The sequence below is a fragment of the Oncorhynchus keta genome, chromosome 12 (assembly GCF_023373465.1).
Source record: "Oncorhynchus keta strain PuntledgeMale-10-30-2019 chromosome 12, Oket_V2, whole genome shotgun sequence".
Lineage (NCBI taxonomy): Eukaryota > Metazoa > Chordata > Actinopteri > Salmoniformes > Salmonidae > Oncorhynchus > Oncorhynchus keta.
The window spans coordinates 52,658,211-52,680,040 of NC_068432.1; the positions used below are offsets into that span (position 1 = coordinate 52,658,211).

Below are 21,830 nucleotides of genomic sequence, written 5' to 3' on the forward strand. Positions count from 1 at the left end.
TGTAATAGAAAAGTTGGATTAGAAAAGGAGTGTGTAAACACTAGGCATGAGGTGTGAGGAGTGTGTAAACACTAGGCATGAGGAGTGTGCAAACACTAGGCATGAGGAGTGTGTAAACACTAGGCATGAGGAGTGAGGAGTGTGTAAACACTAGGCATGAGGAGTGTGTAAACACTAGGCATGAGGAGTGTGTAAACACTAGGCATGAGGAGTGTGTAAACACTAGGCATGAGGAGTGTGTAAACACTAGGCATGAGGAGTGTGTAAACACTAGGCATGAGGAGTGTGTAAACACTAGGCATGAGGTGTGAGGAGTGTGTACACACTAGGCATGAGGTGTGAGGAGTGTGTAAACACTAGGCATGAGTGTGAGGAGTGTGTAAACACTAGGCATGAGGAGTGTGTAAACACTAGGCATGAGGAGTGTGTAAACACTAGGCATGAGGAGTGTGTAAACACTAGGCATGAGGAGTGAGGAGTGTGTAAACACTAGGCATGAGGTGTGAGGAGTGTGTAAACACTAGGCATGAGGTGTGAGGAGTGTGTAAACACTAGGCATGAGGTGTGAGGAGTGTGTAAACACTAGGCATGAGGTGTGAGGAGTGTGTAAACACTAGGCATGAGGTGTGAGGAGTGTGTAAACACTAGGCATGAGGTGTGAGGAGTGTGTACACACTAGGCATGAGGAGTGTGTAAACACTAGGCATGAGGTGTGAGGAGTGTGTAAACACTAGGCATGAGGTGTAAGGGTGTGTACACACTAGGCATGTGGTGTGAGGAGTGTGTAAACACTAGGCATGAGGTGTGAGGAGTGTGTACACACTAGGCATGAGGTGTGAGGAGTGTGTAAACACTAGGCATGAGGAGTGTGTAAACACTAGGCATGAGGTGTGAGGAGTGTGTAAACACTAGGCATGAGGTGTGAGGAGTGTGTACACACTAGGCATGAGGTGTGAGGAGTGTGTAAACACTAGGCATGAGGTGTGAGGAGTGTGTAAACACTAGGCATGAGGAGTGTGTAAACACTAGGCATGAGGAGTGTGTAAACACTAGGCATGAGGAGTGTGTAAACACTAGGCATGAGGAGTGTGTAAACACTAGGCATGAGGAGTGTGTAAACACTAGGCATGAGGAGTGTGTAAACACTAGGCATGAGGTGTGAGGAGAGGAGTGTGGTTAGTTCCTGTAAAGCTGGTAGATGGGACACGGAGAACAGAGGAACACAGAACTACATCTCGAGTGCACTAGCTAACTAGCTAGATTTATTGTTAAAGTCTGTCACATGAGATTAGTAGCTGGGAATGTCAAAGGCCCTTGGTAACAACCACAGACAGACAGACAATCCTGCCCCGGGACTACAGGAAAATGTGAAGGTGATTTTGGCACACAGACAAACAGGCCAACAGCAGTTATCAATAGATTAGATTTTCTGCTTTGGCAATATATTTTCCTGACTGATATTACAATATGATAAAGTTGTTACTGTATTTTATGCACATTTATCTTGACACTGTTATCGTTTAGCTAGACACTGTTATTGTCTAGCTAGACACTGTTATTGTCTAGCGAGACTCTGTTATTGTTTAGCTAGACACTGTTATTGTTCAGCTAGACACTGGTATTGTCTAGCTAGACACTGTTATTGTTTAGCTAGACACTGCTATTGTTTAGCTAGACACTGTTATTGTTCAGCTAGACACTGTTATTGTTTAGCTAGACACTGTTATTGTTCAGCTAGACACTGTTATTGTCTAGCTAGACACTGTTATTGTCGAGCTAGACACTGTTATTGTCTAGATAGACACTGTTATTGTTCAGCTAGACACTGTTATTGTCTAGCTAGACACTGCTATTGTTTAGCTAGACACTGTTATTGTTCAGCTAGACACTGTTATTGTTTAGCTAGACACTGTTATTGTTCAGCTAGACACTGTTATTGTCTAGCTAGACACTGTTATTGTCGAGCTAGACACTGTTATTGTCTAGATAGACACTGTTATTGTTCAGCTAGACACTGTTATTGTCTAGCTAGACACTGCTATTGTTTAGCTAGACACTGTTATTGTCTAGCTAGACACTGTTATTGTTTAGCTAGACACTGTTATTGTCTAGCTAGACACTGTTATTGTTTAGCTAGACACTGTTATTGTTCAGCTAGACACTGTTATTGTTCAGCTAGACACTGTTATTGTCTAGCTAGACACTCTTATTGTCTACTGTTATTTGGGCATTCAAATTAATGTGTGGAACCATAATTTATTCTAAAACTAAAAATACATTTAAAAAAACAAAAAAACTAAAATGAGAACTTATATTTAAAATACACAAAAAAACGAAATATAAATCATATATAAATAACTGGTCACATGTTTTTATTAATATCCTGTAATATCGGTACTGTAATATGGATAGGGCCTTAACAGCCAAGGCAGTAGATTAGATTGGACAAACACATGTAAACAACATTGGGATATAAAGTCCTATAAAGCATAGGCCTCTGGTAGGCCAGACTCTCTTGGTAGGCCAGACTCTCTTGGTAGGCCAGACTCTTGTCTCAAATGGCACCCTATTCATACTGTATGACTAGTAATGCACTATATTTATCTAATCTTTATTTGACCTTTTAGTAACACCCCCCCGGCCGAACCCTAACCCGGACGACGCTGAGCCAATTGTGTGCCGCCCTATGGGACCTCCCGATCACGGCGGGTTGTGATACAGTCCGGGAATCGAACCAGGGCGTCTGTAATGACGCCTCTAGTGCTGAGATGCAGTGCCTCAGAACGCTGTGCCACTCGGGGAGTTCTGTAATAGGGAACAGAGTGACATTTGAGACGCAACACAGGACAGGACTGGAGAGACATATAGTCAGGCCCAGCACAGTACACACAGGCCGTGCAAGGCCAGCACTACAGAGCCATTGCAGTGTGGCTGACTGAGCTGCCCCCTCACACGTCACGCTGTCATAATGCTGCTGCACTTCTGTGTCTGGCCACCAGAGGGGGTGCTAGAGCACCAATCAGAGTAGGGAGAAGGGGACGTGGGAGGGGCCAAGTCTAACATGCACACTTTTTCTGGTCAGGCGCAGCGTCCTCCAGCTTGGTGGCTCCTTCCCCGTTGGCGGGCTCGGCGGTGGGCTTGTCGACACACTGCTCCATCCTCTTCATGACCAGGTCTAGCAGAGTGATGACCGCCTTGTCCACCTCAGACCCCGTCGCTGCTGACGTCTCAAAGTACGGGATCCTACAGGGGACAAACAGAACCACATCAGACAGGACCACTCCAACACCCACATCAGACAGGACACATACAGAACCCAGATCAGACAACACATACAGAACCCACATCAGACAGGACACATACAGAACCCACATCAGACAGGACACATACAGAACCCAGATCAGACAGGACCATACCAACACCCACATCAGACAGGACCACACCAACACCCACATCAGACAGGACCACACCAACACCCACATCAGACAGGACCACACCAACACCCACACCAACACCCACATCAGACAGGACCACACCAACACCCACATCAGACAGGACCACACCAACACCCACATCAGACAGGACCACACCAACACCCACATCAGACAGGACCACACCAACACCCACATCAGACAGGACCACACCAACACCCACATCAGACAGGACAACACCAACACCCACATCAGACAGGACCACACCAACACCCACATCAGACACGACCACACCAACACCCACATCAGACAGGACAACACCAACACCCACATCAGACAGGACCACACCAACACCCACATCAGACAGGACCACACCAACACCCACATCAGACAGGACCACACCAACACCCACATCAGACAGGACCACACCAACACCCACATCAGACAGGACCACACCAACACCCACATCAGACAGGACCACACCAACACCCACATCAGACAGGACCACACCAACACCCACATCAGACAGGACCACACCAACACCCACATCAGACAGAACCACACCAACACCCACATCAGACAGGACCACACCAACACCCACACCAACACCCACATCAGACAGGACCACATCAGACAGGACCACATCAGACAGGACCACATCAGGCAGGACACAAACAGAACCAGATCAGACAGGACCACACCAACACCCACATCAGACAGGACCACACCAACACCCACATCAGACAGGACCACACCAACACCCACATCAGACAGGACCACACCAACACCCACATCAGACAGGACAACACCAACACCCACATCAGACAGGACAACACCAACACCCACATCAGACAGGACCACACCAACACCCACATCAGACAGGACCACACCAACACCCACATCAGACAGGACCACACCAACACCCACATCAGACAGGACCACACCAACACCCACATCAGACAGGACAACACCAACAACCACATCAGACAGGACCCCACCAACAAGCACACCAACACCCACATCAGACAGGACCACACCAACACCCACATCAGACAGGACAACACCAACACCCACATCAGACAGGACCACACCAACACCCACATCAGACAGGACCACACCAACACCCACATCAGACAGGACCACACCAACACCCACATCAGACACGACCACACCAACACCCACATCAGACAGGACCACACCAACACCCACATCAGACACGACCACATCAGACAGGACCTCACCAACACCCACATCAGACAGGACCACACCAACACCCACATCAGACACGACCACACCAACACCCACATCAGACACGACCACACCAACACCCACATCAGACAGGACAACACCAACACCCACATCAGACAGGACCACACCAACACCCACATCAGACATGACCACATCAGACAGGCCCACATCAGACAGGACCACACCAACACCCACATCAGACACGACCACACCAACACCCACATCAGACACGACCACACCAACACCCACATCAGACACGACCACACCAACACCCACATCAGACAGGACCACACCAACACCCACATCAGACAGGACCACATCAACACCCACATCAGACAGGACCACACCAACACCCACATCAGACAGGACCACACCAACACCCACATCAGACAGGACTACATCAACACCCACATCAGACAGGACCACACCAACACCCACATCAGACAGGACAACACCAACACCCACATCAGACAGGACTACATCAACACCCACATCAGACAGGACCACACCAACACCCACATCAGACAGGACAACACCAACACCCACATCAGACAGGACCACATCACACACGACCACACCAACACCCACATCAGACAGGACAACACCAACACCCACATCAGACAGGACAACACCAACACCCACATCAGACAGGACCACATCAACACCCACATCAGACAGGACAACACCAACACCCACATCAGACAGGACAACACCAACACCCACATCAGACAGGACCACACCAACACCCACATCAGACAGGACCCCACCAACACCCACACCAACACCCACATCAGACAGGACCACATCAACACCCACATCAGACAGGACCACACCAACACCCACATCAGACAGGACAACACCAACACCCACATCAGACAGGACCACACCAACACCCACATCAGACAGGACCACACCAACACCCACATCAGACACGACCACACCAACACCCACATCAGACAGGACCACACCAACACCCACATCAGACAGGACCACACCAACACCCACATCAGACAGGACAACACCAACACCCACACCAACACCCACATCAGACAGGACCACACCAACACCCACATCAGACAGGACAACACCAACACCCACATCAGACAGGACAACACCAACACCCACATCAGACACGACCACACCAACACCCACATCAGACAGGACAACACCAACATCAGAGCATTCTACCTGGTCTTACTAGTCGTATCTTATATCTGAAAGTTAAATCGAGGGACCATGTCAAGCACGTTAGGGTATAAGGGATTGAACACGATAGAGGCTGCTGTAATAACAACCAAATGACTCCGGTTGTGTCTTGAGAACAGATCCACCAGGTATTATTTTATGTTAATGAACCACAACCTCTCTGCTAGTGCAGCTCTAAATGATAAGCCCAGCACTCAGACATGACAGAGGCGGCATCGCATGCATCCCAAATGGCACCCTATTCCCTATATAGTGCACTACTTTAAACCAGAGCCCTATAGAACCCTATTCCCTATATAGTGCACTACTTTAAACCAGAGCCCTATAGAACCCTATTCCCTATATAGTGCACTACTTTAGACCAGAGCCCTATAGAACCCTATTCCCTATATAGTGCACTACTTTAAACCAGAGCCCTATAGAACCCTATTCCCTATATAGTGCACTACTTTAGACCAGAGCCCTATAGAACCCTATTCCCTATATAGTGCACTACTTTAGACCAGAGCCCTATGGAACCCTATTCCATATATTGTGCACTACTTTAGACCAGAGCCCTATAGAACCCTATTCCCTATATAGTGCACTACTTTAGACCAGAGCCCTATAGAACCCTATTCCCTATATAGTGCACTACTTTAGACCAGAGCCCTATGGAACCCTATTCCCTATATAGTGCACTACTTTAGACCAGAGCCCTATAGAACCCTATTCCCTATATAGTGCACTACTTTAGACCAGAGCCCTATAGAACCCTATTCCCTATATAGTGCACTACTTTAGACCAGAGCCCTATGGAACCCTATTCCATATATAGTGCACTACTTTAGACCAGAGCCCTATAGAACCCTATTCCCTATATAGTGCACTACTTTAGACCAGAGCCCTATGGAACCCTATTCCCTATATAGTGCACTACTTTAGACCAGAGGCCTATGGAACCCTATTCCCTATATAGTGCACTACTTTAGCATGTCTTGGGGGTATGATATAAAATGCTAACCTCCCCTGTTATTGTAATGGTGAGTTGTTAGCATGTTTTGGGTATGATATAAAACGGTAACCTCCCCTGTTATTGTAATGGTGAGAGGTTAGCATGTCTTGGGGGTATAATATAAAATGCTAACCTCCCCTGTTATTGTAATGGTGAGAGGTTAGCATGTCTTGGGGGTATGATATAAAATGCTAACCTCCCCTGTTATTGTAATGGTGAGAGGTTAGCATGTCTTGGGGGTATGATATAAAATGCTAACCTCCCCTGTTATTGTAATGGTGAGAGGTTAGCATGTCTTGGGGGTATGATATAAAATGCTAACCTCCCCTGTTATTGTAATGGTGAGAGTAATGTAGAAATGTTAAGAAACATATTCTATTCTAATTTACATTAAAAGGGTCTTAAAAATTATACAATACATTTGTTACTATTCATTTCTATTGGGCACAGAATAATCTGTAACACAACCAAAACAAACAGCAAATGAATCCAAAAAGTTTGTAGAGTCACAGGCTTCATGTAATCATTGAGTGGTATGAATATTGGGACCAAATACTAAAATGGAAGGACTATGTACAAAAAAAGTGTTGTAACTTCTAAACGGTTCATCCGATATGGATGAAAATACCCTAAAATTAAAGCTGACCGTCTGCACTTTAACCTCATAGTTATTGTCTCATTTCAAATCCAAAGTGCTGGAATACAGAGGCAAAATAACTAAACACGTGTCGCCGTCCCTCTACTTTTGGAGCTCACTGTCTTTGTAGCTCTCTCCTACTCACCCGTACTTGTCGGCTAGTTCCTTAGCCTGCTCCTCCTGCACCTCTCTCTGGTCCGCCAGGTCTGCCTTGTTGCCCACCAACACCATGTCTGGGTTCTCACAGTACGCATTGGCCTGCAGCTGGCCTGAGGACAACATGGAACAGTTAGCATTGGCCTGCAGCTGGCCTGAGGACAACATGGAACAGTTAGCATTGGCCTGCAGCTGGCCTGAGGACAACATGGAACAGTTAGCATTGACCTGCAGCTAGCCTGGGGACAACAGTTAGCATTGGCCTGCAGATGGCCTGAGGACAACATGGAACAGTTAGCATTGGCCTGCAGCTGGCCTGAGGACAACATGGAACAGTTAGCATTGGCCTGCAGCTGGCCTGAGGACAACATGGAACAGTTAGCATTGGCCTGTAGCTGGCCTGAGGACAACATGGAACAGTTAGCATTGACCTGCAGCTAGCCTGGGGACAACAGTTAGCATTGGCCTGCAGCTGGCCTGAGGACAACATAGAACAGTTAGCATTGGCCTGCAGCTGGCCTGAGGACAACATAGAACAGTTAACATTGGCCTGCAGCTGGCCTGAGGACAACATAGAACAGTTAGCATTGGCCTGCATTGGAATACCTAGGATAGGATAAGTAATCCTTCTCACCCCCCTTTTAAGATTTAGATGCACTATTGTAAAGTGACTGTTCCACTGGATGTCATAAGGTGAATGCACCAATTTGTAAGTCGCTCTGGATAAGAGCGTCTGCTAAATGACTTAAATGTAAATGTAAATGCCTGCAGCTGGCCTGAGGACAACATGGAACAGTTAGCATTGGCCTGCAGCTGGCCTGAGGACAACATAGAACAGTTAGCATTGGCCTGCAGCTAGCCTGAGGACAACATGGAACAGTTAGCATTGGCCTGCAGCTAGCCTGGGGACAACAGTTAGCATTGGCCTGCAGCTGGCCTGAGGACAAAATAGAACAGTTAGCATTGGCTTGCAGCTGGCCTGAGGACAACATGGAACAGTTAGCATTGGCTTGCAGCTGGCCTGAGGACAACATAGAACAGTTAGCATTGGCCTGCAGCTTGCCTGAGGACAACATGGAACAGTTAGCATTGGCCTGCAGCTAGCCTGAGGACAACATGGAACAGTTAGCATTGGCCTGCAGTTTACATGTGAAGCGCTGTGGGCCCTCAGACTCATTACATGTGAAGCGCTGTGGGCCCTCAGACTCATTACATGTGAAGCTCTGTGGGCCCTCAGACTCATTACATGTGAAGCTCTGTGGGCCCTCAGACTCATTACATGTGAAGCTCTGTGGGCCCTCAGACTCATTACATGTGAAGCTCTGTGGGCCCTCAGACTCATTACATGTGAAGCTCTGTGGGCCCTCAGACTCATTACATGTGAAGCTCTGTGGGCCCTCAGACTCATTACATGTGAAGCTCTGTGGGCCCTCATACTCATTACATGTGAAGCGCTGTGGGCCCTCAGACTCATTACATGTGAAGCGCTGTGGGCCCTCAGACTCATTACATGTGAAGCGCTGTGGGCCCTCAGACTCATTACATGTGAAGCGCTGTGGGCCCTCAGACTCATTACATGTGAAGCGCTGTGGGCCCTCAGACTCATTACATGTGAGGCGCTGTGGGCCCTCATACTCATTACATGTGAAGCATTGTGGGAAAAATAACATCTTAGCTTCTTAATAAACAGCTCGTCTCTATGTTTTCTAAACGTCAAATCCATATCAATCCAAATGGCGAAGTAGGCGGGAACACGTTCGATTGGAGAATCATCTAATGAGTGAACATGTTCGATTGGAGAATCATCTACTGAGTGAACATGTGGTCCATCTGAATCATCTAATGAGTGAACATGTGGTCCATCTGAATCATCTAATGAGTGAACATGTAGTCCATCTGAATCATCTAATGAGTGAACATGTAGTCCATCTGAATCATCTAATGAGTGAACATGTGGTCCATCTGAATCATCTAATGAGTGAACATGTGGTCCATCTGAATCATCTAATGAGTGAACATGTGGTCCATCTGAATCATCTAATGAGTGAACATGTGGTCCATCTGAATCATCTAATGAGTGAACATGTGGTCCATCTGAATCATCTAATGACTGAACATGTGGTCCATCTGAATCATCTAATGAGTGAACATGTGGTCCCATCTGAATCATCTAATGAGTGAACATGTGGTCCATCTGAATCATTATTTAGAGAGTTTAAAACCAACATGTATTTGGTTTTATCCCATATTAAGCACACATTTTATATCAGCAAGGGATTCCTGCATAGCTATAAAATCTGACTGTAGTTTTGACACAGTCAGATCAACAGTCAGATCAACAGTCGGGGCAATAGTCAGATCAACAGTCGGGACAACAGTCAGATCAACAGTCAGATCAACAGTCAGATCAACAGTCAGATCAACAGTTGGGGCAACAGTCAGATCAACAGTCAGATCAACAGTCAGATCAACAGTCAGATCAACAGTCGGGGCAACAGTCAGATCAACAGTCGGGGCAACAGTCAGATCAACAACCGGGGCAACAGTCAGATCAACAGTCAGATCAACAGTCAGATCAATAGTCAGATCAACAGTCAGATCAACAGCCGGGGCAACAGTCAGATCAACAGTCAGATAAACAGTCAGATCAACAGTCGGGCAACAGTCAGATCAACAGTCGGGGCAACAGTCAGATCAACAACCGGGGCAACAGTCAGATCAACAGTCAGATCAACAGTCAGATCAACAGTCAGATCAACAGCCGGGGCAACAGTCAGATCAACAGTCAGATAAACAGTCAGATCAACAGTCGGGGCAACAGTCAGATCAACAGTCAGATCAACAGTCAGATAAACAGTCAGATCAACAGTCAGATCAACAGTCAGATAAACAGTCAGATCAACAGTCAGATAAACAGTCAGATCAACAGTCAGGGCAACAGTCAGATCAACAGTCGGGGCAACAGTCAGATCAACAGTCGGGGCAATAGTCAGATCAACAGTCAGATCAACAGTCAGATCAACAGTCAGATCAACAGTCAGATCAACAGTCAGATCAACAGTCAGATCAACAGTCTGATCAACAGTCGGGGCAACAGTCGGGGCAACAGTCGGGGCAACAGTCAGATCAACAGTCAGATCAACAGTCAGATCAACAGTCAGATCAACAGCCGGGGCAACAGTCAGATCAACAGTCAGATCAACAGTCAGATCAACAGTCAGATCAACAGCCCGGGCAACAGTCAGATCAACAGTCAGATCAACAGTCAGATAAACAGTCAGATCAACAGTCGGGGCAACAGTCAGATCAACAGTCGGGGCAACAGTCAGATCAACAGTCGGGGCAATAGTCAGATCAACAGTCAGATCAACAGTCGGGGCAATAGTCAGATCAACAGTCAGATCAATAGTCAGATCAACAGTCAGATCAACAGCCCGGGCAACAGTCAGATCAACAGTCGGGGCAACAGTCAGATCAACAGTCAGATCAACAGTCAGACCAACAGTCAGATAAACAGTCAGATCAACAGTCAGATCAACAGTCAGATCAACAGCCCGGGCAACAGTCAGATCAACAGTCAGATCAACAGTCAGATAAACAGTCAGATCAACAGACGGGGCAACAGTCAGATCAACAGTCAGATCAACAATCAGATCAACAGTCAGATCAACAGTCAGATCAACAGTCAGATCAACAGTCAGATCAACAGTCAGATCACCAGTCAGATAAACAGTCAGATCAACAGTCAGATAAACAGTCAGATCAACAGTCAGATCAACAGTCGGGGCAACAGTCAGATCAACAGTCAGATCAACAGTCAGATCAACAGTCAGATCAACAGTCAGATAAACAGTCAGATCAACAGTCGGGGCAACAGTCAGATCAACAGTCAGATCAACAGTCAGATCAACAGTCAGATAAACAGTCAGATCAACAGTCGGGGCAACAGTCAGATCAACAGTCGGGGCAACAGTCAGATCAACAGTCAGATCAACAGTCAGATCAACAGTCAGATCAACAGCCCGGGCAACAGTCAGATCAACAGTCAGATCAACAGTCAGATCAACAGCCCGGGCAACAGTCAGATCAACAGTCAGATAAACAGTCAGATCAACAGTCGGGGCAACAGTCAGATCAACAGTCAGATAAACAGTCAGATCAACAGTCAGATCAACAGTCAGATAAACAGTCAGATCAACAGTCGGGGCAACAGTCAGATAAACAGTCAGATAAACAGTCAGATCAACAGTCAGATCAACAGTCAGATAAACAGTCAGATAAACAGTCAGATCAACAGTCAGATAAACAGTCAGATCAACAGTCAGATCAACAGTCAGATCAACAGTCAGATCAACAGTCAGATAAACAGTCAGATAAACAGTCAGATCAACAGTCAGATCAACAGTCAGATAAACAGTCAGATCAACAGTCAGATCAACAATCAGATCAACAGTCAGATAAACAGTCAGATCAACAGTCAGATCAACAGTCAGATCAACAGTCAGATCAACACCCACATCAACAGTCGGGGCAACAGTCAGATCAACAGTCGGGGCAACAGTCAGATCAACAGTCAGATCAACAGTCAGATCAACAGTCAGATCAACAGTCGGGGCAATAGTCGGGGCAACAGTCGGGGCAACAGTCGGGGCAACAGTCAGATCAACAGTCAGATCAACAGTCAGATAAACAGTCAGATCAACAGTCAGATAAACAGTCAGATCAACAGTCAGATAAACAGTCAGATCAACAGTCAGATCAACAGTCAGATAAACAGTCAGATCAACAGTCAGATAAACAGTCAGATAAACAGTCAGATCAACAGTCAGATCAACAGTCAGATAAACAGTCAGATCAACAGTCAGATCAACAATCAGATCAACAGTCAGATAAACAGTCAGATCAACAGTCAGATCAACAGTCAGATCAACAGTCAGATCAACAGCCCGGGCAACAGTCAGATCAACAGTCAGATCAACAGTCAGATAAACAGTCAGATCAACAGTCGGGGCAACAGTCAGATCAACAGTTGGGGCAAAAGTCAGATCAACAGTCAGATCAACAGTCAGATCAACAGTCGGGGCAATAGTCGGGGCAACAGTCGGGGCAACAGTCGGGGCAACAGTCAGATCAACAGTCAGATCAACAGTCAGATCAACAGTCAGATCAACAGTCAGATCAACAGCCGGGGCAACAGTCAGATCAACAGTCAGATCAACAGTCAGATCAACAGCCCGGGCAACAGTCAGATCAATAGTCAGATCAACAGTCAGATAAACAGTCAGATCAACAGTCGGGGCAACAGTCAGATCAACAGTCGGGGCAACAGTCAGATCAACAGTCGGGGCAATAGTCAGATCAACAGTCAGATCAACAGTCGGGGCAATAGTCAGATCAACAGTCAGATCAATAGTCAGATCAACAGTCAGATCAACAGCCCGAGCAACAGTCAGATCAACAGTCGGGGCAACAGTCAGATCAACAGTCAGATCAACAGTCAGATCAACAGCCCGGGCAACAGTCAGATCAACAGTCAGATCAACAGTCAGATCAACAGTCGGGCAACAGTCAGATCAACAGTCAGATCAACAGTCAGATCAACAGTCAGATCAACAGTCGGGGCAACAGTCAGATCAACAGTCGGGGCAACAGTCAGATCAACAGTCAGATCAACAGTCAGATAAACAGTCAGATCAACAGTCAGATCAACAGTCAGATCAACAGTCAGATCAACAGTCGGGGCAATAGTCAGATCAACAGTCAGATAAACAGTCAGATCAACAGTCAGATCAACAGTCAGATAAACAGTCAGATCAACAGTCAGATCAATAGTCAGATCAACAGTCAGATCAACAGTCAGATCAACAGTCAGATCAACAGTCAGATCAACAGTCAGATCAACAGTCAGATCAATAGTCAGATCAACAGTCAGATCAACAGTCAGATCAATAGTCAGATCAACAGCCCGGGCAACAGTCAGATCAACAGTCGGGGCAATAGTCAGATCAACAGTCAGATCAACAGTCAGATCAACAGTCAGATCAACAGTCAGATCAACAGTCAGATCAACAGTCAGATCAACAGTCAGATCAACAGTCAGATCAACAGTCGGATCAACAGTCAGATCAACAGTCAGATCAACAGTCGGATCAACAGTCGGATCAACAGTCGGATCAACAGTCGGATCATAGATTAAGTTTCTGATTTTTTTAACAGATTGACCAATGGGGTTTATATAAATAGTGAAGAGAGCAGGTCCCAAAATGGATCCCTGTGGTACACCTTGATGTACTTCAAGAAATTCATACTTAACCCCATCAATCACGACGGCCTGAGTTCTGTCACTAAGAGAATCATGAAACCAAGAACAGGCGTCAGAACTCAGGCCTATCGAGGACAACTTGTTCAATAAAATGACACGATCAACAGTATCAAAATCCTTTTGACAGGTCTACAAACAAAGCAGAACATTTCATTTTGGTGTCTAAAGCATTGATAAGATCATTAACAACTAAAGTGGATGCTGTAATAGTGCTATGCCCAGGCCTAAACCCTGATTGGATGGTCAGGCCTAAACCCTGATTGGATGGTCAGGCCTAAACCCTGATGGGATGGTCAGGCCTAAACCCTGATTGGATGGTCAGGCCTAAACCCTGATTGGATGGTCAGACCTAAACCCTGATTGGATGGTCAGGCCTAAACCCTGATTGGTTTACATTCCATCAGTGTGATTAGAATACAGAATGCCACAGCTGCATACTACTACCCTGACATCCTGATGAAGGCAGCTTGCTGTCAAAACGTTGGCTAATTAATAAAAGTATTGTATCAGAGTAATACAGGGTGAGGATCACTTCTTTTCAAGTGTTTTGGACCACTGGACCGGGCCTTGCTAATGCTGGACTGGGCCTCGCTAAGGCTGGACTAGGCCTCGCTAACCTCGCTAACTCAAGTATGCGCCTCGCTTACTCAAGTATGGGACTCATTAACTCTGGACTGGGCCTCGCTAACCTCGCTAACTCAGGTCTGGGCCTCGCTAACTCTGGACTGGGCCTCGCTAACCTCGCTAACTCAGGTCTGGGCCTCGCTAACTCAGGTCTGGGCCTCGCTAACTCAGGACTGGGCCTCGCTAACTCAGGACTGGGCCTTGCTAAATTAGATCTGGGCCTCGCTAACTCAGGTCTGGGCCTCGCTAAATCTGGACTGGGCCTCGTTAACTCAGGTCTGCATTTTCCTTTCTCCCGAAAACAGTTTACTACTAACCTTTGCCTACTTCCGGTGCCCTCCCTCCAGGCCGAGCTCTAAGGATGATTACAGTATTGATTGATATTGATCCACTGAAGGACCTGTCTGCTCTTCCAATACCTCCTTAATTAAACTGTCTTCCTTTCAAATACCAGGACATCATTGTCAATAAGAATTTGTTATTAACTGGTTAAATAAAGGTCAGGGGGAAAACGTATTAAAAAAAAAAATCAATTGAATAAGCGAATTGACTGAATCCCCAACCCTGGCCTGGCCATGTTCTGTACCATTCAGGTTGAAGCATGCTGGTGTTTAGAAGAGATGTGTCTTGTAAAGTGATCTTGTGCAGCTCAATTGCTAGAGCCAATGGTAATGGGTTTGATTTCCGCTGGGGCCAATGGTCATGGGTTTGATTTCCGCTGGGGCCACCCATAAGAAAAATGTATCCACCCCTAAATTGCCTTGGATAAATGTGTCTGCTAAATGGCACATATATTATCTCAAGCCTGTGTGTGTGTGTGTGTGTGTGTGTGTGTGTGTGTGTGTGTGTGTGTGTGTGTGTGTGTGTGTGTGTGTGTGTGTGTGTGTGTGTGTGTGTGTGTGTGTGTGTGTGTGTGTGTGTGTGTGTGAACCTAGACCACAACATACTCATCCAGTTGCGGACGTTGAGAAAGCTCTGCTGGCTGGTGAGGTCAAACATGAGCAGGAAGCCCATGGCATCTCTGAAGAATGCTGTGGTCAGACTCCTGAACCTGGGAAGGGGGTGAGAGACGACAACAGATATTTATATATTTATATTATATATATTTACCAACGCCGTTCCAATTTAGAACCGGGATGGTGACCCAGGTCTCCAGTTTAAAATACCACTATTTTAACCAGGTTTGTTAGTAGGGAAATGTGGGACACCAATCGGCACTGGCTTTAGAGAAGGTTTGAGAATGGTGATGGCGACTGTTCAATGGGTTTCTGTACAGCTGATGTAAGAAGGGCTTTATAAATCTATTTTATTTATTTGATTGAGTGATGGCGACATCAGAGTTGTGGTTTCGATTCCCGCACGTGTCACGTATACTGGCTATATCTCTGTCAATGGTGACAGTTCATTAATTTAGTGTCTAATGCATTACCAAGATTGCCAGCTCTGCAAAGTGATTCAAGGCACAAATTCGTTATGATCTTTCAATTTAGAGAATTGCAAATCTCATTCTGGCAGAGAGAAGGCCCGGTCAGAAATTAAATGCGTTGATGTGTGTGTGTGTGTGTGTGTGTGTGTGTGTGTGTGTGTGTGTGTGTGTGTGTGTGTGTGTGTGTGTGTGTGTGTGTGTGTGTGTGTGTGTGTGTGTGTGTGTGTGTGTGTGTGTGTTGGTGTGTAACATAAACATTACATAATACATACTGATGAGTCATCAAACTATGAGTCAAAGCTTGATAAATGGACTGGCAGCCTTGAATCAACCGTTGCCTCCCAGTGTGTTTATTGTCTCTGATAGCAGAACACTTCTTGAATGCATTCCAAATGACACACTATTCCCTATATAGTGCACTACTTTAGACCAGAGCCCTATGGAACCCTATTCCCTATATAGTGCACTACTTTAGACCAGAGCCCTATGGAACCCTATTCCCTATATCAGGGCTGCCCAACCCTCCTCCTGGAGATCTACTGTCCTGTGTGTTTTCAGTCCAACCCTAATTTAACACACCAGATTCTACTAATTAGCTGTTCAAAAAGATCTTAACTAGCTGAATCAGATATGCTAAATTAGGGTTGGACTGAACCTACAGGACAGTAGATCTCCAGGAAGAGGGTTGGACTGAAAACCTACAGGACAGTAGATCTCCAGGAAGAGGGTTGGACTGAAAACCTACAGGACAGTAGATCTCCAGGAAGAGGGTTGGACTGAAAACCTACAGGACGGTAGATCTCCAGGAAGAGGGTTGGACTGAACCTACAGGACAGTAGATCTCCAGGAAGAGGGTTGGACTGAAAACCTACAGGACAGTAGATCTCCAGGAAGAGGGTTGGACTGAAAACCTACAGGACAGAAGATCTCCAGGAAGAGGGTTGGACTGAAAACCTACAGGACAGTAGATCTCCAGGAAGAGGGTTGGACTGAACCTACAGGACAGTAGATCTCCAGGAAGAGGGTTGGACTGAAAACCTACAGGACAGTAGATCTCCAGGAAGAGGGTTGGACTGAAAACCTACAGGACAGAAGATCTCCAGGAAGAGGGTTGGACTGAAAACCTACAGGACGGTAGATCTCCAGGAAGAGGGTTGGACAGAAAACCTACAGGACGGTAGATCTCCAGGAAGAGGGTTGGACTGAAAACCTACAGGACGGTAGATCTCCAGGAAGAGGGTTGGACTGAAAACCTACAGGACGGTAGATCTTCAGGAAGAGGGTTGGACTGAAAACCTACAGGATGGTAGATCTCCAGGAAGAGGGTTGGACTGAAAACCTACAGGACGGTAGATCTCCAGGAAGAGGGTTGGACTGAAAACCTACAGGACGGTAGATCTCCAGGAAGAGGGTTGGACTGAAAATCTACAGGACAGTAGATCTCCAGGAAGAGGGTTGGACTGAAAACCCAACGTAGCCAACTTTTCCTCCGAGAAAACGGCTTGAAATATTACCGATCAAAAGATATGACCCAGAAGACCCAAAAACGCTACGCTTTTTTCACTTTCTATCTGCATTGGCGGGCCGCATTTTACATTCATCAAGCATATCGCGGGTTCTTCTAAAACTAGAGCTTGAGATATACTGTCACGCCTTGGTCATAGTGTTTTGTGTTTCGTTATATATTTGGTCAGGCCAGGGTGTGACAGGGGTTTATTTTGTGGTATTTCGTATTGGGGTTTTGTAGTTATTGGGATTGCGGCTGAGTAGGGGTGTTGCATAGGTTTGGCTGCCTGAGGCGGTTCTCAATCAGAGTCAGGTGATTCTCGTTGTCTCTGATTGGGAACCGTATTTAGGTAGTCGGGGTTCACTGTGTATTTCGTGGGTGATTGTTCCTGTCTCTGTGTAGTGTTCACCAGATAGGCTGTAATTAGGTTTCACGTTCCGTTTGTTGTTTTGTATTATTTAAGTTATTTCATGTATCGTCATTTCTCTTCATTAAAGACATGAGTAACCACCACGCTGCATTTCGGTCCGACTCTCTTTCAACAAACGAAGAACGCTGTTACAGAATCACCCACCATACACGGACCGAGTGGCGTGGTAACAGGCAGCGACAGCAGGAGCAGCAAAAGGAGGATGAATTATTCGGGGAATGGACATGGGAAGACGTGTTGGATGGTAAAGGTTGTTACACTTGGGAGGAGATACTGGCCGGAAGAGATCGCCTCCCATGGGAACAGGTGGAGGCACTAAGGAGAGCAGAGGCAGCAGGAGATAGGAGCCGACGATACGAGGGAACACGGTTGGCAAGGAAGCCAGAAAAGCAGCCCAAAAAAAATGTTGGGGGTTGGCTTACAGGGAGTATGGCTATGCCAGGTAGGAGACCTGCGCAAACTCCCTGTGCTTACCGGGGGGCTAAAGAGACCGGGCAGGCACCGTGTTATGCTATGGAGCGCACGGTGTTTCCAGTGCGGGTGCATAGCCTGGTGCGGTTCATACCAGCCCTTCGTATTGGCCGGGCTAGAGTGGACATCGAGCCAGGTAAGGTTGGGCAGGCTCGGTGCTCAAGAGCTCCAGTGCGCCTGCACGGTCCGGTCTATCCAGAACCACCTCCACATCCCAGCCCTCCGGTAGCAGCTCCCCGCACCAGGCTTCCTGTGCGTGTCCTCGGTTCAGTACCACCAGTGCCAGCACCACGCATCAGGCCTACAGTGCGCCTCGCCTCTCCTGTGCTGTCGGAGTCTCCCGCCTCTCCAGCGCTGTCGGAGCCTTTCTCCTCTCCTGCGCTACCGGAGTCTCCTGTCTGTTCAGCGCAGTCAGAGCTGTCAGCCTGCATGGAGCAGCCAGAACTGTCAGTCTGCATGAAGCAGCCAGAGATGTCAGTCTGCATGAAGCAGCCAGAGCTGCCAGTCCGCAAAGAGCTGCCAGTCTGCAAGGAGCTGCCAGTCTGCAAGGAGCTGCCAGTCTGCAAGGTGCTGCCAGCCTGCATGGAGCAGTCAGAGCTGTCAGTCTGTATGAAGCAGCCAGAGCTGTCAGTCTGCATGAAGCAGCCAGAGCTGTCAGTCTGCAAAGAGCTGCCAGTCTGCAAGGAGCTGTCAGTCTGCAAGGAGCTGTCAGTCTGCAGGGAGCTGTCAGCCTGCATGGAGCAGCCAGAGCTGTCAGTCTGCAAGGAGCTTTCAGACTGCAAGGAGCTGCCAGTCTGCAAGGAGCTGCCAGTCTGCAAGGAGCTGTCAGTCTGCATGGAGCAGCCAGAGCTGTCAGTCTGCATAGAGCAGCTAGATCCGCCAGTCAGCCATGATCTTCCAGATCTGCTAGTCAACCAGAATCTTCCAGATCCGCCAGCCAGCCAGGATCTACCGGAGCCTACTACCTGCCTGAGCTTCATCTCAGTACTGGGCTTCCTCTCAGTACTGGGCTTCCTCTCAGTACTGGGCTTTCTCTCAGTACTGGGCTTTCTCTCAGTTCCGGGCTGCCCCTCAGTTCCGGGCTGCCCCTCAGTCCTGAGCTGCCCCTCAGTCCTGAGCTGCCCCTCAGTCCCGAGCTTCCCCTCAGTCCCGAGCTGCCTCAGTCCCGAGCTGCCCCTCAGTCCCGAGCTGCCCCTCAGTCACGAGCTGCTCCTCAGATCTGTGGGGTTCTGGGTGAGGACTATTAGGCCATGGTCGGCGGCGAGTGTGGATTATCCCAGGACGCGAAGGGGAGGAACTATGACATTAATGGAGTGGGGGCCACGTCCCGAGCCGGAGCCGCCACCATGGACAGACGCCCACCCGGACACTCGCTATGGTTTTGACTTGCGTCTGGAAGTCCGCACCTTAGGGGGGAGGTTCTGTCACGCCTTGGTCATAGTGTTTTGTGTTTCGTTATATATTTGTTCAGGCCAGGGTGTGACATGGGTTTATTTTGTGGTATTTCGTATTGGGGTTTTGTGGTTATTGGGATTGCGGCTGAGTAGGGGTGTTGCATAGGTTTGGCTGCCTGAGACGGTTCTCAATCAGAGTCAGGTGATTCTCGTTGTCTCTGATTGGGAACCGTATTTAGGTAGCCGGGGTTCACTTTGTATTTCGTGGGTGATTGTTCCTGTCTCTGTGTAGTTTCACCAGATAGGCTGTAATTAGGTTTCACGTTCCGTTTGTTGTTTTGTATTATTTAAGTTATTTCATGTATCGTCATTTCTCTTCATTAAAGACATGAGTAACCACCACGCTGCATTTCGGTCCGACTCTCTTTCAACAAACGAAGAACGCCGTTACATATACAGTGGTTGAACAAAACATCAAGCTACAAAACTGAATGGCAGCAGTGGTTTCACCAATGATTTAATGTTAAGCGAAGCTTAGGTAAGATAGGGTAGTCGTAGGAATACCCTATCTTTATAATGCATTATAGGCACATTTGTAACATTTTATGAGCTACATTTAAATGCATTAGGATGCAGTTCCAGTACCTCTCCTGTCCAGCTGTATCCCAGAGCTGGAGGTGAACTTTAAAGGTCTTCCCTGTGGTTCCATTGGGGCCCGACGCTGTGTACACCTGAAACACACACGGGCACACACAGTGTGAGAAGCACACACCGACACACACAGTGTGAGAAGCACACACCGACACACACAGTGTGAGAAGCACACACCGACACACACACAGTGTGAGAAGCACACACCGACACACACACAGTGTGAGAAGCACACACCGACACACACAGTGTGAGAAGCACACACCGACACACACACAGTGTGAGAAGCACACACCGACACACACAGTGTGAGAAGCACACACCGACACACACACAGTGTGAGAAGCACACACCGACACACACACAGTGTGAGAAGCACACACACACACACAGTGTGAGAAGCACACACCGACACACACAGTGTGAGAAGCACACACCGACACACACAGTGTGAGAAGCACACACCGACACACACAGTGTGAGAAGCACACACCGACACACACAGTGTGAGAAGCACACACCGACACACACACAGTGTGAGAAGCACACACCGACAATAGGGAGAATGGGAGAATAGGGACATGGGAGAATAGGGACATGTGAGAATAGGAGCATGGGAGAATAGGAGCATGGGAGAATAGGGACATGGAAGAATAGGAGCATGGGAGAATAGGAGCATGGGAGAATAGGAACATGGGAGAATAGGAGCATGGGAGAATAGGAGCATGGGAGAATAGGAACATGGGAGAATAGGAACATGGGAGAATAGGAGCATGGGAGAATAGGGACATGGGAGAATAGGAGCATGGGAGAATAGGAGCATGGGAGAATAGGAACATGGGAGAATAGGAGCATGGGAGAATAGGAGCATGGGAGAATAGGAACATGGGAGAATAGGAACATGGGAGAATAGGAGCATGGGAGAATAGGAACATGGGAGAATAGGAGCATGGGAGAATAGGAACATGGGAGAATAGGAGCATGGGAGAATAGGAACATGGGAGAATAGGAGCATGGGAGAATAGGAGCATGGGAGAATAGGAGCATGGGAGAATAGGAGCATGGGAGAATAGGAGCATGGGAGAATAGGAGCATGGGAGAATAGGAGCATGGGAGAATAGGAACATGGGAGAATAGGAGCATGGGAGAATAGGAGCATGGGAGAATAGGAGCATGGGAGAATAGGAGCATGGGAGAATAGGAACATGGGAGAATAGGAACATGGGAGAATAGGGACATGGGAGAATAGGAGCATGGGAGAATAGGAGCATGGGAGAATAGGAACATGGGAGAATAGGAACATGGGAGAATAGGAGCATGGGAGAATAGGGAC

The 21,830-nt window shown here is 47.4% G+C and overlaps 1 protein-coding gene and 1 long non-coding RNA gene across 8 annotated transcripts in view; one reads left to right on the forward strand and one right to left on the reverse strand.

The window, feature by feature from the left end:
- On the forward strand, window positions 1-1,106 carry LOC127906466 (uncharacterized). 4 transcript variants are annotated; one of them, XR_008061460.1, is made up of 3 exons: window positions 1-51; window positions 446-741; window positions 803-1,106. It is a non-coding gene; the product is annotated as an uncharacterized LOC127906466 (long non-coding RNA). The 4 variants fall into 4 exon arrangements; XR_008061457.1 differs by lacking the exon at window positions 1-51 and adding an exon at window positions 140-305 and having other exon boundaries at window positions 374-741; XR_008061458.1 differs by lacking the exon at window positions 1-51 and adding an exon at window positions 140-305 and having other exon boundaries at window positions 398-741.
- Window positions 1,107-1,235: 129 nt separating this feature from the next.
- The window catches only part of LOC127906465 (ras-related protein Rab-27B-like), a 132,459-nt gene continuing 111,864 nt past the window's right edge, over window positions 1,236-21,830 (reverse strand). For all 4 annotated transcript variants that reach the window (XM_052458618.1, XM_052458619.1, XM_052458620.1 and 1 more), the window contains 4 exons: window positions 20,492-20,577; window positions 15,566-15,669; window positions 7,662-7,785; window positions 1,236-3,243 (listed from right to left, as the gene is read on the reverse strand). In XM_052458618.1, the coding sequence (XP_052314578.1) occupies window positions 3,057-3,243; window positions 7,662-7,785; window positions 15,566-15,669; window positions 20,492-20,577 (501 nt within the window). In that variant the 3' untranslated portion in view covers window positions 1,236-3,056. The remainder of the gene's footprint in view (window positions 3,244-7,661; window positions 7,786-15,565; window positions 15,670-20,491; window positions 20,578-21,830) is intronic.